The 17148-nt window shown below is 40.9% G+C and overlaps 1 protein-coding gene across 4 annotated transcripts in view; it reads left to right on the plus strand.

The window, feature by feature from the left end:
* Positions 1 to 14833, plus strand: part of LOC134882363 (zinc finger protein 385A-like) — a 30603-nt gene extending 15770 nt beyond the window's left edge. For all 4 annotated transcript variants that reach the window (XM_063910006.1, XM_063910007.1, XM_063910009.1 and 1 more), the window contains 7 exons: positions 660 to 805; positions 4382 to 4492; positions 10861 to 11032; positions 11636 to 11953; positions 12519 to 12706; positions 12788 to 12874; positions 13009 to 14833. In XM_063910006.1, coding sequence (XP_063766076.1) covers positions 660 to 805; positions 4382 to 4492; positions 10861 to 11032; positions 11636 to 11953; positions 12519 to 12706; positions 12788 to 12874; positions 13009 to 13236 — 1250 coding nt within the window. In that variant the 3' untranslated portion in view covers positions 13237 to 14833. The remainder of the gene's footprint in view (positions 1 to 659; positions 806 to 4381; positions 4493 to 10860; positions 11033 to 11635; positions 11954 to 12518; positions 12707 to 12787; positions 12875 to 13008) is intronic.
* The last annotated feature ends 2315 nt before the right edge of the window (positions 14834 to 17148 follow it).

The following is a 17148-nucleotide window of genomic DNA, read 5'->3' on the forward strand; positions in this document are numbered from 1 at the left end:
AGAAGTGAGGGTGGTTAGCGGGGCTCAATATGGGAAAAGGACGCAGAAGATGAGGGTTTGCATTGAGAAAGAGGAGAATATGAGCTTAGCAGGTACTTATAATATAATGCTTAGCTTTAAAGAAACAGTTTGACATTTAGTATACCTCTTTCCAGAGTTAATGAGAAATTCAATACAACTCTTCTATTCATACAGTTACTATGTAGCCAGCAGGTGGTTAGCTTACCTTAGCACAAAGAGTGAAAACAGGGGGAAACAGCGAGCCTGGCTCTGTCTTAATGTAAAGAATTGCTCCCGGCCAAGAAATCCTGCAAACACCCTGGGAAACCACAACGGATAGTTTTATACTTACGTTTATTGTACGGAATAAACAAACAAGACATTACTTGTTATTAAGTGACCTTTAGAGCTGCTGGTAGGCAGATTTTGTTACCTTTTGGACATAGTCAGTCCAGAGCCATCTGTATCCTCATTTCCTAATATGAGAGCTGTATCTAACTATCGACAAGAAAGCGTATGTGTATTTAGTTCTTCCAGAAAACATTTCACTAACAAACCTCACCGGTTACAGTTTGTGATAATCGTCTGTCAGAGCAACACTTGGTATATATTACTAAATGTGTTATTCTCTTATATCCCTGTTTGTGCATCTACCACAGGAAGTGTAAACCGCCCGGGGCCGGTCCCTGCCTTCCTCAGGAGCCCCTCTGTCCTCCCGACCCCGCTGGACATGAAGCACTTCCTCCAGTTCCCCATGGAGTCGCCTCACCCAGCCAGCATCGGCCTATTCCACAACTTTAATACAGTGAGTGCTCACAGCTTCTCCAGCATATGAGCGTGAACACACGTTGTCTGATATTTGTCTTGTTTCACTTAACAGAAGACAGAGCCGGTATTCTGTTGTGCTTTTGGAGCGTTGCCTCCAGAGTGAATACAAGTGATAAAGTGTTGAGGATTTATACTGTATAATCTAAAATGATAAGGTGACAGCTGTTTACTTTTTATTCCGCAGAGTGAGTTTCAGCATAATTGAGAAAATGCCCTGGTGACTGTTTTACTGCAATAAAATGAATTACAGCTAATCAATTGTATAAGAGGCATAGGGCTGGATTCTCCACAGTCAGCATTTTCTGCGGCTCCCTCTCATTTCTAGATTGGGTTCCATGTGAAGGTCAGCGTGGCGGAAAACAGGGATGCACATGCAACACATCCACACAAACACACACACACACACATATACACACACACACACACACACACACACACACACACACACACACACACACACAAAGACACACAAATTATCATCAGGCTTATCTATATGCACTTGGGCAAAATGACCCTTCCGCAGGTCAATCATTCATCCTGCTTCGGTGAGGACATTGAGTGTGGCCACTAATGCCAGACCAACTACAATCAAATTCCTCTCTGTCAGCACAGTAAAAATGTAAACAAGAACACTGCTGTCATCAAGTGATAGAAGTCCGCAGATCGGCGAGTCTTAATTTAAAGAACAGACATCTCGTCTTTTAAGCCTAAAAGGACATGGACCAACTGCCCAAAAAGGTATTATGCTTCAGTTGGGTTTCTTTTTTTGTGTAGAGTTCTTTGAGTTATTCAGTTTACCAGGAATACAGCTAATTTCAAAATAATTAAGATTCTCAGGAGGATACTGCAGGTCTTACCTTTTTTTTACGCTGCAGTTTAATGTACCTTCGGAAGTTCATCAGTTTGTTTTATTATTACTTTCAACTAATCAAAGCACATTTTGATATTGTATGCACATATCGGACATGTTCTGTAAGACATAATAAGATCATGAATATATTGTTACCTTGTCAAATACAAATGTCATCCATTCTCATAAACAGACTACAATTGTAATTTAGTTTTTCTCCCATAATCCAGTTTGTGTTTATCCACCCCTTCTATAATAATAATACATGGCAGTTATCTGAAAGGGAGGGGATGTTAGTTTTTTTTGCCGAACCAATCAGTGTGATATATCTGTTGCACATCATTTTCAGCTGACACAGAAGCTGCAGGTAAGCTGGGAGCAGTTTCCAATTTTCCTGTTGAGTGAAGGTATATTATTGATTCAAGAGCTGATATTACTTTAAGTTTACTAAAATGGGCCTGTATAACTGCATGGATATCGAGCCTTGTCAACACTTTCCTGGCTCTGGCGCAGATGTCATCCCCAATTCTTATACTCCCTGCAAAGCTCTGATTGGCTCAGTTGTTTCTCTAACGGCAAAAAGCTGTCAAAAAGTACAGCGCCATATTTAGGCAATTTCTGTCATCTATAGTCCTCATTATAAAGACTATTTAAGCAATGAGTCCTCTCAACACAGTTTAAGTGTGTTGCTAACAGTTAAATGTGTTGCTTTTCAATTGTGGAGATTCCCTGAGGTCAATAACATGCCATTTAAATAGAAAAATGGAACCTGTAATACAACAATACATTAGTTGTAACCTCCAAATAAACCAAGAGTGAAATCTTGAGAATTTTGACTTAAACAAAGCATAATGATATTACTCTATACCGACTATACAGTATAGATTGGAAATGTAGGAATGGAGCTGTAAAGAAACTCATTTATCAATATGACAAAGTATAAGCTTCGTCTGCAAAAATATCTCTGCTGTTTGAGGTGGGAACGAGAAAAAGAGGAGACTGAAAGCAGACGCATAGGTTAATGAGGTTATTGCAGTCGGGACAGGTGTTAAGAAAGAGATCATCACGAGAACAGGTGGTGAAATAATGTCAGAAAAGGAAACAGTGATCAGAGGCTCCGCTTTCTTTTTCATTATACTAACTCATTTTCCATCAAATCATTACTCCTCCCATGACACTGAAAACCTTGTTAGCGCGCACAAATTGGGATACATTAGACAAGTTTCATTAAAATGTATCACACATTTCACACATTAGACAGTTTTTTAATAAATTTGAAAAAGCAAACTAGAAAGTTGGTTTACAGAGTTAAAATGTCCAGTTGTTGCTCACTAAAAGCAGGTGGATGGAAACGCACCTACAGAATCCATTCACACACACAGGCCGTCATACACTCAACTTCACACAATATTGCCACAGATGTAAACAAATCAATTTGGTTGTGTTACAGGTCTCAACAGACAAACAGAAAGCAACAGAGAGGTGAACTGGAGGCACGAGTTAGAGGCAGGAGGCTAAACTCTATAAATATTCAGAACAATGCGTTCAGACCAATTATACTATTTCCCCCGTGCCAGGAGCTTGAGAGCGTAAACAGTCTCTCATTTGGCAGCAGGCGTTCACAGTCAGCACAGTGAGCAAGAGATGAGAGGCTGAGTAAAACCACAGAGAACTTTTGGCTTCTTAATGAAGGCAACACCCAAGGCTGTGGTTTTTGAGCCCTGCCAAAGGGTCCGAGAGCTCACACGAGTCCCCTAGTACTCTAAAAATGGGGTAACACTTCAGAGTGATGTGGCAAATACAGTATCTGTGCTTGATCCGAGAAAGACAGGGTTGGACGGTTTATTTAAGGAAAAGAGTCCGATGTTTAAATGTTGTTTTTAGAGTATACTGTTTGTAATCTTATTTAACATTTGTCCCTTTGTTCGGTTATATCTATTTAAATTGTTTTTATTATTGTTTTAATACTATAATTGGATTTACTTGTGATACATAGGATACATTTCAAATTATTTACTAATTTATAATCTTTTAAATTAATACGTGTACCCAATATGTATTGTATGTGTATTCAATCTCAAATTAATTTATACAATATTACAAATCTCAGTTGTTGTTTTTCAGCGTATTTCATGTACACCCAGACTTGTTTATATTCTATATGATTACATTAATTGTTTTACAATTAAAATGTATTTTTGTATTTTATTATTTAATGTGCTGATTATTCGTAAAGTAAAACTCAATTATCCTGCAGCCATGTTTGATTGCTTTTCTCGGAACATAACCCTAATGCCCCTACTAATCTAAAATACATTTCCACGGGTTCTTTACAGAAAATATCTCTATTGTTTTGTGTAATATTCTTGCAGGATGTTTTGAAAAGCAGCGACTCGACGAACGAAGAACACATTTTTGGAGACAGGGAGTCTGTAATTAGGCCTTTCCCAAGAATTCGGCAGCAGCAGCTTCTACCAAGATAACACACACCCTCCTGTCCACATCAATCTCTGCTCCCTCTGCAATTCACTCTACTCCACTTTTTTATCTCCCAGCTTTCTCCCCCCTAAAGCGACAACCCCTGTCATTCACCTGCACCTTTCCTTCAACACTTCTCTCTCATCCACAATAACTGGAAGGCCTCTCTGAGCTCCTCCTGTGTTGCTGAATCTTTGATGTGACCTCTGGGTTGTCTGTTCTCAGATGGACCCCGTCCAGAAAGCTGTGATGACGCACACCTTTGGGCCACCTATGGTGAAGACAAAGCGGCCGATCATCTCCTGCAATGTCTGTCAAATACGCTTCAACTCAGAGGTATGAAACCTTATACTTCAAGTAAAGGATTTTCTTTTATGGCAGACAGCAAACCTGTTAACCTTTGGATGTTTTTAAAGACACCAAAGCAGTGTGCACGGGGTGCATAAGAGTGATACTTGACATTTGAAGAGTTTAAAGAAAGGTTTACCTCTTATGGGCTTTTCAACTTAAAAACACAGAGGCCAAAATGTAAGAAATGGATTTAACCGTTTATCTGCTCAATTGTTAGCTGCAAATGTTAGCATATCCGGCTAACTAGCTTACAGTAGCAATCAATCACTAAGTTGCAAAAATCGGTGTTGTTACTATGTCCAGATAACTTCAATGCCCTGTGCCATTTCTGAGGGCCAGCCAGTGGCAATTGTCATTTCAGCTGCCAAAATCAACCGTGCTTGTAAAGGCAACAGTAAGCTTGACAAGCGTAGCAACAGTAATTGAGTCAGGCAGAGCTTAGCCAAAAGTCATACCGTCACAAAGCCCGGCACCTGCAGTCATTGCGCATTAAATCAAAACCCAAAAACTTGGTTGGCTAGTGTCAAAAGTTAGTTGGTGATTGAATGTACAGCTGGAGCAGGTGAGAACTTGGTTCACAGTTTCTCAGCTCCAATTTTAGCTTGTCCAGGAAGAGGAGTGGGGGAGGACGGCCGAGAAAATCCCCGCCTGGCTCATTTATTCTGTGACTGTCCAGTATCATTTTTGATGTCCTTCTACACTCGAGTACCACCGGCTTAAAGGGGAACAGGCAAGCAAGTCTGAAGAGCATTTATTTTAAGTGTACAGAGATTAAGATGAGCTGAGTCTTGGAAACACATTTGAGTAGAACATGTTTTTAAGCCCACTGTGATAATGGGTATGAGACATGTGAGAGTGAACGACAGCTTACAAGAGCTTGTCCTCAAAGCTACCTTAAAGCTGATGGAGCACATTTTCTGCATTTCACACTTGACAGACGGCACTATGCCAACATGAGGCGGAGGGACCAAAATAAAAGGCCAGAAGTGATGAAACTCTAGAGGAATGATTTGAGTGTCCCCATTAAAGAGGCAGTAGTTGAAAAGAAAATAACTCATAATGTGGACATCCAAAACCCGGCTACTGAATGACATGACTGAGGTGTTGAGAGTCAAGTACTGGGCCTTTTACAGTGTTTGCGTGTGTTTGTAAGTACTTGTGTTCAGTGGAAATATTTTTGATGGTTTGAGATTCCTTCTTAGCATGGAGATATCTGAAACTATCTAGCACATTTCATAGTGGACCACAACATTTCTGGTCACGCTGCCTCTCTACATACTAATTATGTGTGGCCTTATATTACTCACATTAATTTCTATAGAAACAAGCTGAATTTTAATGTAGCGTAGTTAAACATCTGAATTTGAGTAATGTGTATTTCTCCATTTTGAAAGACTTGAAAAATTCCTTGTATTTATGATCTACACTGTAAACCTCTAACCTTAACATGACAAACAAACAAAAAGCTTGACACAAGACTGGCTAAAAATATGAATGCATTCCAGGGATGAAGCGCTAAATACTTGCACTCTAAATGTAGTGGTGTGTAAAGGACACAGGCAGGGAGGGAGTCATCTGAAACTCGTGTAACACTGCCCTGTTCTCTCTGTGTGGGGCCGCTTAATATATCTCCCCTGCTCAGACCTGCATGTTCTCACGCGGTCTACATGAGTATGATGGGATACCGGACATGAGTGGGGGCCGCAAAGCGCATGTTGATATTTACATACTGTATGTATGAATATAAACATGTGCATCTATGAAAATGCACGTGTGTACGAGTCCACACACACATGTTTAGCTTTTTCTACACTTCTTTTTGCCTGTTTTCCCTCACAGAATAGACGTTTTAGGTCACGGAAAAAATCTGTTCAGTCTTTGCTTGTAAAATCAGAGTCTGTGTTGTTAAGAAGCATAAAAAATGAGGTGACATTTACAAAGTAAGGTTTAACCCAAAAGGATTTTTTTCTATAAGTATTAAGGTACAGTTAGTCTTCCATTATATAAAGAGTCAGAATGCGCCACAGAGGTCACTGCTGCATTACCCAACACTCCCATGACAAAGAACCCAAAAACAACATCTGCGGCGTGTGTGTCCAGCCTCTTGAGTTTTTGTGTATTAATGTAGACAGAGGTTTTTTTGAACAGTGCTCGTGTGTATGGGAATTAAAAGAGGAAAAAAATCCTGTTTTAAAATATCCCCACGACTGTGAATACAAGGCCTGAGTGTTTCTAACCTGTCTGTGAGATACATTGGGATGTCTAATACTGAGCCACCTGTTTGTTCTGCCTGCTGTTTTACTTGTGTGCATCTGCTCTACTGCAGCTCTACAGCACATTACACAGTAACCTGAGAGACTGGGAGCTTAAAGCACGGTGGACATTCTTAAATAATGAAGGAATACTCTGCTTACAGTACAGCACTTTGCTTACTCATGCTGTCTGGGCTGGGCTGCAGTTCAAAGGCAGACAAACACTCATTATTTTCACTCAAGACTTCTTCCGGTCATATGCCACTAAAGTGCTTTAATAAAACCAACATTTTTCTTTCATGTATATTACTGAGGGAGGGAGGGGATTAAATGGGAGTCCTCGATCACTAACAGAAAGTGAAAGAGGCAGATTGATTAATGGTGGCCATTCAGTAGCAGGTGCTCCTCACTGCTACTATGCAGTAGCCAAACATGTTGCAATTACAACAATGCAATTCATTTCGGGCCACAGAGGACAGATTAGCCTGCCAGTGTTGAGAGCTCCGCTCTGCTGCAAGGCTGACGTCACACCATGCTGCATTAGCCATCGTCACCACTGCAGTACCATACTGGACACTTCTCCCTCTTTCTTTCGCTCTCTTCTTCTACTTCTCAGGGCCACACCACACCGTGTTTCATTCATATCTCCCATCTGTTCAGCAAGTCAGTTTGCTCACTATTTTGCTTATCAGTTTGCATGTTTGTGCTTCCCCCTCTGTGGGGTATACAGTATCATCTGTCCTTCTCTCCACCTCTCCAGCTACATCCCACCCCCTCTTCCTGTCGCTGCTGCCTGTACCCCATACAGTAGATGTGCCAGACCCACTCTCTCTGCTTTCTTTGCCTTTGTCGCTTTATAGATAAAACATCAAAGCACATCCTGCTTAGAGAAAAAAAGGATTTCAGGGACATTCACTTGCTCTCATTTTCCCCCCCTTAAATCCCATCTCTGCTTCTTCATTCATCTTAATCCTTCACAGCTTCTCTCAGTCAAATTCACACACAATGCTGCACATCATTTATATTTGATTATTCACTTTTGCTCAGAAGATCGGATGCGTTAATCTTTTTTACATCCTATTGTTTCAACTGCATCCATCCCCCACCTCTGAGGCTATTAGGCATTTTATGCTTGAAATGACAGCACACCTTCATTGATTTCTTAAGATCTGACACTGAAGGTCACAGGGAGAGTGAAAGTATCAAAGCTCGAACAGAAAGAAAACAATTGGGAGTAGCAGTAAGGAAGAGGAAATAAGTAGGATGGCAGTGCAATGTGTGAACTGCGTAGTACGTCGGCTTTTCAAACTCTCTGCTGTCATTTGTTCCTGGAGTTTTAGGGCTTCATCTCCTTGTCTAATTGTAGGGATTTGGGTATAGCAGCAGCCAGAGGAGTTTGGTTACACAGGCAGAGCTATATCTGCCTTTCTGTCATCACCAATCAGGATGAGGGCTATATGCGTAACTATCATTGGCAGTTAATACCGCCAGCTTACAGAGGCATTGCGGACACGTCCCAGTGGGCCGTTTGCCTCAGTGAAGCATCTCACTCCTCATAGTCCCCAACATGTACCTGTCACGCGCCTCAGGTCCCTCAGTCCTGTTACTGACATAATGAAACCTTATCTTATTTTCCGCAGGCCCCTGCTTGTGCATAGACATACACAGACAGTCACACACAATCTTAGTCATTGTAACAGAGAGAACAGGGCCTTCTCACTCTTTCTTTTGATTGCATTTGATTTGGAGTGCACCTCACAATTTAGGTCCAACTCCTACATTAGGTGCCAGTGCATGAGTTGGCTTCCAACACAGACCTTTTTATTGATTATAAAACCACAACCTCAACCTCTCCAACCTTAAGGGCTGGCCACATCAAAAAGATAACTCTAAATATATAATTTCTTTAAAAAAAAAATTAGTTCAAGAGGATGGGAGTCCACACTAAACTATAACAACAACGGTGGGGAAATGATTTGGTTGGGATCACAGCGATTTTCTGACCGATACAAACTCTGAGAGCCAATTTAAATCTAAACAAATACAAAAGGATTAATCTCTGCGGGTGGATAAATAAAAAGGACTGTGGTCTATTTTTTATCAGCAATAAAGTATATAGTGAAATAAACAGCATCTCTCTCGTCGCCTTCAGAATACTGTGCATATTTTGAGCCCACGCTGTGCGACCCAGCAGCGGCACATTTTCAACGTTTTGTTATTCTCATTATTTATATTCTTATCTTAATTTCTATCTGTGCGCAACACACAGCAGTAACAGCTCATCAGTACATATTCTGGGGCTCAGCTGGAGCTTGGAGCAAAAGCTTGGTGCCAGTGTTCATATTGTTAAATTTATAGATATCATAATAGTAAACGATCATGGTGTGGACAGGCCATGTTTGTCATTGTAGTTTATTTACCTCAACCTTGATCTCTCCCTAACCAGTTATTGTCGCCATGTGCAGATTTGATGAATGCTCTCTGTCGGCGCTGAGCTCTGACAAAGACATTTTGTTTCCTGTGCTTCACAACAGAAGGTTTTTCCACCAGCTGAATTTATTTAATGTGAAGCAGCAGTATAAAATGTTTGTATCTATGAAAATGTTAGTAAGTGAACAGTAAATAGTGAGGCTGCTATCAATCAGAGAAATGAAAAACACTGGATTACATTCGTACAGTGTTTTCTGTAAATCAGAATTGCAGTGTACAGGCACTAACAGATGTTAATATATTGAATTGCTTTTGCTGAAAAAGACAACCTTAAAAATACTGACAAAATGGGGTCAGATTTCCTACAAATCTTAAGGATTACATCTTAAACACGTAAATAGTCTACTGTTACTTTAAATTTAGCATTGATAACCTGACACCACTCAACACCCGTACTGAGGATTTACTGAAATGTCCACTCCTTTTTATGTTTCCCCTGAGTTTAAACTAACCCCTTGCAATTTACAAGGAAAAGCAGGCAAACGTCCTGACAAAAACACTTCTTGATTGTCTCCTATTTTTCTCTCAGTAGCTGCCAACTGTCACTGCTCGCCCCCAGCCTTCCAACCCATTTTAGATAATCCCACCACTCAATAATCATCAGAGCTCAGCAGGCTAGTTCAGTGATTACACCAGTAGTGTTGAAAGACAAGAATATTCTAGAGGCTAATCTTCCCTGACAGCCTCATCAGCACATCAGACTGGAGACCCATCGGCTCCACAGCCATTCAAGTTAACACAGAAAACACAGACTGCTGTAATTTGTTTCAGAATTTGTGAGTAATTATCGGATCATCCATGGGAACAAAAAATACATGGGTTTGTTTAGCAACATTTTCTTGAATACACGTCCACTGAACAGCCCTGGTATCAAACCAAAATCACTTCCGGCTACTTTATCAAAACTGTAGGTGCGTTCTGGTTTGTTCACTTCTTTCTAAAAAATATGGGACTTGCATATTAAAGGTGTTACATTTGACTGTATTGAATGAGGATCTTTTGTATTTTACGTGGTGATAGACAACTATCAAGCCCATGTTTATTTATAAAATGCAAAAGGTTATAATTAGTTCCTAATAAGCAGACAAACAACTAATGACACAAAAATGTAAATAATAAAGTCAAAGGCAACAAAAAAGTCACATTTTAAATACCAGGGTTACAAATAGCACAGAGCTCACTGGGAGTGTGGTTTCCTTTACTGACCTCACTGACTCTAATTGAAGGTCAATTATACAATCATAACATATACATCTGTTATACGTAATATATGCATCTGTCCATACCTCCTCATTCAACAGTGGGAAGTATTTAAATACTTTCAATGTATTCCACATGTATATATTTCACATCTTTAAATCTTTATTGTTGTTATTGTAAATATCTTATTTGCACCATGTATGTTGAGTTGTTGGAGGAGCATGGGATATAAGATTTTCATTGCCAAAATATACGTTGTATATGCTGTGCATATGACCAATAAAACCTTGAAACCTTGAAACCTTGAATTGTCAAAGAAAAAAGGGAGGTAGATAAACTGACATGAATCAAATCAAGTCAAATTAAAGCCAGGATTTAATTTTACCGCAGATATGTCTTCTTTTTCCACAGAGCCAGGCAGAGGCCCACTACAAAGGGAACCGCCATGCTCGGAGGATAAAGGGGATTGAAACATCCAAAACAGCTCGTCTCCAAGATGGCGACAAGCAGCACCCTCCCCCTGCTTCGCCCTCCCCACCAGGCCTGTCGCCATCTAGCCCTGAGCCTGATCATAATAAGCAGGGTGAGCATCACCTGTGACATATGAAGTGATACACACACACACACCCACACACACAGACGCACATTATTAAAATCGGTCTCTAAATGGCACAGAGGCAAAGCACAGCTGTTGTGAAGCAATGGGATAGAAACTAAGCACAGATGAGTTTTGATGCCCTGGTTTCTAATAGGGATGGGTTAAATGGCCAACATCTTTTTCCCAAAATAGCTTGTTTCATATCTTAAAAACAATCTACAAATCTACAAACTACATTTTTAATGTAACATAAAGAAAGCTACAAATATTATATTCCCCCATAATATTTTGCATCATATTTCCTGAGAAATACGAGTTACTATGCGCTGGTTATTATCAATTTAGACAAAGTATTTATGTATTATAACTTCTGTATGATTTCATGATGATTTGATTCCCTTGAAAGATAACAGAATATAATTATGTCATTTTTTCCAGGCCCAAGTTAATATTAAGAAAATGAGCAAATCTTAGGCACAGTTGTTATTATCATATGTTTGTATCTTGACAATTAGGGTTGAAGACTTAATTATATCGCTGACTTTCCACAAATTGTTTACTAACCAGAAAATGTTGTGCTGTTTACAGATGACATCCTATCCTGTCCCAACTTTCACAAGTCACCTTTGACACCTATCCGCCTTCCAACACCCACACTGAGCACAGAGGCAGAGTGTCCCCTCTTGCCTTCTGTCAGCACAGCTTTACCCTCCTCTCCCTCCCCCACCGCGTTCCTCAGTACCCCCCCTGCAGACCAAGCAGCGGCTGGTCTTCCCGACACCCCGTCTCCAGCGCCCAGCCCTTCTTCTGGAGAATCAGAGGAAGAGAAAGCCAAGAAGCTTCTCTACTGTTCCCTGTGCAAAGTAGCAGTTAATTCCCTCTCACAACTGGAGGCACATAACAAAGGTAGGAGTGAACATGTTCACAAGTACATCACAGAACAGAGTATGACAAACATGAGAGAAATTAATCACGAGAAAAAACAGCATTATGTATTATTCATACTCTTTGTAGCAACTTCAGAAACCGTGAAGCATGGCTCTTTCAAAGCAGTACTGTATTTTAAGTTTGGAAAGCTGAATCTGGTGCATCAGCACCACTTAGTGGTGAGAATGATAGGTTAGAAACTGCATTATCAGTCTGGTTAGATTGGTGGTCATAAAAGCTTGACCTCCTCCCACCTACACTATATATTGTCACAGACAGTAAATACAATAACAGGAAAACCATCATATCTCAAGTGGATATATCTTATAACATTGACAGCTTGAGCAAACAATGTCAGGACAAGGTCCTTCAGAAAATGTTCTGGAGAGTTCTGTCATATCACATGATCCTCTGAGCTTTCCATTTTCATTCCTTTTTTGCAATTTTACTTTGAAATATAGTCTTTGTTTTCAGTCAATGCGCTACACAGTAAACACCCCTTAATTGCCATTGTAGATTAAAAAGGTTTTCTTATTGTTCCCAGGTACCAAACACAAAACCATTCTGGAGGCTCGCAGTGGACTGGGGCCTATTAAAGCATACCCACGTCTGGGGCCTAAACCCAGCCAAGAGCAGGGAGGGGAGCTGTCTTCTGACCCCAACACTCAGGAACGCACCTTCCACTGTGAGATTTGCAATGTCAGAGTCAACTCAGAACTGCAGCTCAAACAAGTGAGAAAAACCACTGCGAAGATACACAAGCAATCCCAATAAATACGATTATATTTATCATTATTTTTCATATTGTTTCAGCATATATCTAGTCGAAGGCATAGGGATGGAATTGCAGGGAAACCCAATCCACTTCTCAGTCGGCACAAGAAGCGCACAGACTTTATGGTAAAGACTCAGATGACCTTTCTGAACATATTGCATATTTCAAAATTCTGCACCATAAAACATCATCATTTAAGCGTTATGGAAATGATGCATGCCGCAATAAATGTCCTATTTTTCCCATTACTTTTTTATAGGAACTTCCAAAATCAATGGGGGCTGGACTTTTACCAAATCCCCTGGCTATGGTTGCAGCGATGGCAGCAGCAGCCTCCTCCAATCAGCTGGCACTACGTTCCCCTTGTCCAACCTCCCATCATCACCCCCACCACCACCTCTTACAGGGAACCCCCCTTAGCCTGCTGAGACCCGCCCCTGGCCCCATCCGCACCACGCATGGGCCAATCCTCTTCACTCCTTACTGACGGTGAGAGAACGGGGTAGAATGAGGAAGAAGCACACTGTGAAGTGGAGACCTGCAACCCTGTGCCATCAAGAGCCAATCAGCTGCTGTGGCTGCAGCTGCTGTTTCATTAAAGTAAAAACAGCGGACATAAATATGACTCTTAATGTTGCATTCGGTGGTTGCAGACTGCCGCTGTTATGTTAACAGGGAGAACCAGAGACATGATAAACAGCGTGTATGTTTCGATCATCCCAGGTTCCTTCATCAATCCACTATCTGCAACTAAATAATTATCTTCATCAAACATATGATTCACCGTATCCGTCTCAAAACCCTACCTCTCATACGTTTTTCACTTTGACCTTTGCAAGGGTTCATTACATATCCAAAGCATCATTGTTATCAAAAACATGTCGCTGGGTTAGATATAGTCATTGCGTCTGATGTTAGCTGGTCTCATAAAGTAGCTGTCACAGTATAGTGGAATATACCACTGTAGAGTTCTGTTTTTGTGGCCTTTTAAGACAAAAAGGTACAAATAATTTCCGTGTTTGTACTGCAATTACTGGTAAACCTTTCTCTGTACTGTATGTCTACATTTACAGCTGTCCCAGGTGTTATATACTTATGAAGGACAGAAACAGGAAGTAGAAGAGAAACAGAAAAAGGGTAGATTTACATGTCTTAAACCTGTACTGATGTGTATGTCAACCCCATTTACAGTTTGGGAAATGTAGTTGTAGTAAAAATGTGCAATATGCAGCTATCAGAGTCAATGTGAAATGCAGTAAGTTCAGAGAAACAGACACTTTCTTTTGTGAAGGCAACAACGCAATAGTCTCCAGATGATTCTCCATATTCTCCCCAAATGGCCACTGACAACCATGTGCAAAAAGTCCCACAAAGCACATAAGTGGTGAAAGTTTTCATTATAAACAGCTGAAATTCACACAAAATGACAGTATGTTTTTTTCATCTGCACCACACTACACATCACAGAAAGGTTTTAGTGTCTCAATTAATTGTTTCAACACTGTGAGCAAAGCAGGAACATGGTTGATGAATAACTTTAGTAGCATGTCTTTGCAATACATGCACATTTAATTATAACATTTTCACCATAATTCCATTCGAGGCGTGTGGAAAACAGGGTGATGAAGGACACCAGATATATGTTACAGAAGGAAAAAGGCCACAAACACAGCAGAGTAGTTGTATGCAAAAACAACACAACATTTGGGGTAGTATTATAGGCTTGTAGTGGGTTAAAAATGTTTTTCTGCTCTGCCTTGTGCGTTCCGACCCTACATGAGCCCGATCTATCCCTGTGAAACTGTCATGATGGCTTGTGAAACATTGAGGGACGTTTTAGGAAACTGTAGCAATACTTTAAGCACTCCTGCTAACTTTCTCTGTTAACTGCAATAAAAAGGCAACTGTCTGCAAATGTCTGAATTGTTATTTAGGAGAAGTGTATTAAAACATTACTGTAACTGTAGATTATTAAAAAAAATATATGAAAAAGGTACATGTTGGGGCTTCCTAAATGTTAACTTGTTGTTAACAAAACAAAGTTCTATATAAAATCATTAAACTGAGTTTACCATTGTAAAACATGTTGATTGTTTTTTATTCTTTTCTGTTTTTCAAATGAAATGAGATCAGATAATAACAAAAAAATCACAAATGCATTTGTTCTACAAGTAGTTTAGTAATGTGATAAACGAATAATACACTGCCCGGCCAAAAAAAAGGTCACACACTCTAATATTCGTTGGACCGCCTTTAGCTTTGATTAAGGCACGCATTCGCTGTGGCATCGTTTCCACGAGCTTCTGCAATCTTCTGCAAGCTTCTGTCACAACATTTATTTCTGTCTTGATTCATTTTTCGCCAAGATCTTGTATTGATGACGGGAGATTCGGACCACTGCGCAAAGTCTTCTCCAGCACATCCCAAGGATTCTCAATCGGGTTCAGGTCTGGACTCTGTGGTGGCCAGTCCATGTGTGAAAATGATGTCTCATGCTCCCTGAACCACTCTTTCACAATTTGAGCCCGATGGATCCTGGCATTGTCATCTTGGAACATGCCCGTGCCATCAGGGAAGAAGAAATCCATTGACAGTGACCTGGTCATTCAGTATATTCAGGTAGTCTTAGGGTGGCCAGACGTCCGGCTTTAGGCCGGACAGTCCAGCTTTTCAATGCCCTGTCCGGCGTCCGGCTTGATGCTGCGCCGGACGCCGGACAGGGCATTGAAAAGCCGGACGTCTGGCCACCCTACCTGGTCACCCCAGGTAGTCTGCTGACCTCATTCTTTGGGCACAGAACATTGCTGAACTTAGACCAGACCAACTGCAGCAACCCCAGATCACAGCACTGCCTCCACAGGCCTTTGACCTTTTTTATGGGCTTTTTTTTTGGCCAGGCAGTGTATTTATTTCATGTCACTTTTGACATACATGTTCTTGCCGAACAACAGTTACAATATAGATGACTGTAACTGCCTCACATGTTAATTTAATACATTCGCATTTATTCATTTTGGTTCCCACCTGGCTTTCAGTTGAGGCGGGCTCATTAGTTGTTTTGCGTTTCTACACGGTACCCTTTTAATGTTACACCGCCCGGCAGAGCATGACAAGGGAAAAATAACACTGCCGGTTGTCTCCACACTAGGTAAAGTTTAAGTAAATTTAAAGAATTACAACATTAATGTAAATAAAGAAAGAATACAAGACAAGATTACAACATTAATGTAAACAAAGAAAACGAAGAAAGAAGACAAGATTAAGCCCTTTGGTAGTGTGCAGCCTACGAGGTGTGTTTATTGGTGTATTCGTTTAATTACATTAAGCTACAAGCTCTGTATTAGCATATTTATTTATATGATTATTTGTTTACTTTCCTTTTTCATCAGTTCCCACGGGTCGGTCGGAGACTGCAATAAACCCTGTTTTTCAACGATCTCGGGTTGTAGCGGCCCCTCAATGTTGAATAAACAGGCTTGGAGTGTTTCCATACGGGTGTACTTTTAATTCAGATGAGTGTGCATAGCACCAACACCGTGAAAACTGAAAGGAAAATAACAAAGGCAATTTAGCCGGATACAAAATAGTCCTTAGACAAATGCGCTTTAGCACGCTAGCGTCACACATTGACAACGGCAATAGCAGGCAACAACCAGTGGTTAATTTGAGCCGGAGCAGGATCCGGCACCTCTTCATTTTGGCCACCCTGTGTTCCGGCACCTATTTGGGCAGATCCGGTACCTCTCACAAAAAATAAAAATAAAAAAATGGTTAAAATGAAATAAAATATACAGATATTAATTTACAGAAAAAAATCCCAAGAATTTCATGTCGTTTATTAAGATTAAGATTTGAAAGAGTCGGAGATCTGTGTTGACGCACTGAAAAGCTGGACCAACGGACAAACGCGTTCACTTTTGAAATTCGCCACATGAGGAGCACTTCGCAGAGAGGAAGAAACTAATTAAATGCAAGCATGTCAAAAAGACAGTTAAATTACCTGTCTTTCTTCAAAAAGAAGGAAGAGGTAATAGACACTTCAAAACGAGTCAGAAAATCCTCCACAAGCAGCGACGAGGGCAGCTGCAGCGGTCATGTTGATGGTCAAAACCAGGAGGAGGTTAGCGCCGCAACAGCTAGCCAGCTAGCTAACCGACAGCTAGCCAAGCCCGGGCAGGAGGCTGGCACCGTGTCAGCAGCGGGTCAGGTTCACCGCCAGCCGGAGCAGGAGCCAGCTACCGTCGGCCAGGTGGACCACCAACAGCAACCGGTGGGTACCCTGGCATCAACTAGCCCGGTACAACAGCTGGAGCAGGCAAGTGGAACCGCGACATCAGGCTTACAGCAGGAAGAGTCAGTAGGAGAGGAGAGCGTAGAGGAGTGTGGGACGTCCAGCGAC

Source organism: Eleginops maclovinus, chromosome 20 (assembly GCF_036324505.1).
Source record: "Eleginops maclovinus isolate JMC-PN-2008 ecotype Puerto Natales chromosome 20, JC_Emac_rtc_rv5, whole genome shotgun sequence".
Classification (NCBI taxonomy): domain Eukaryota; kingdom Metazoa; phylum Chordata; class Actinopteri; order Perciformes; family Eleginopidae; genus Eleginops; species Eleginops maclovinus.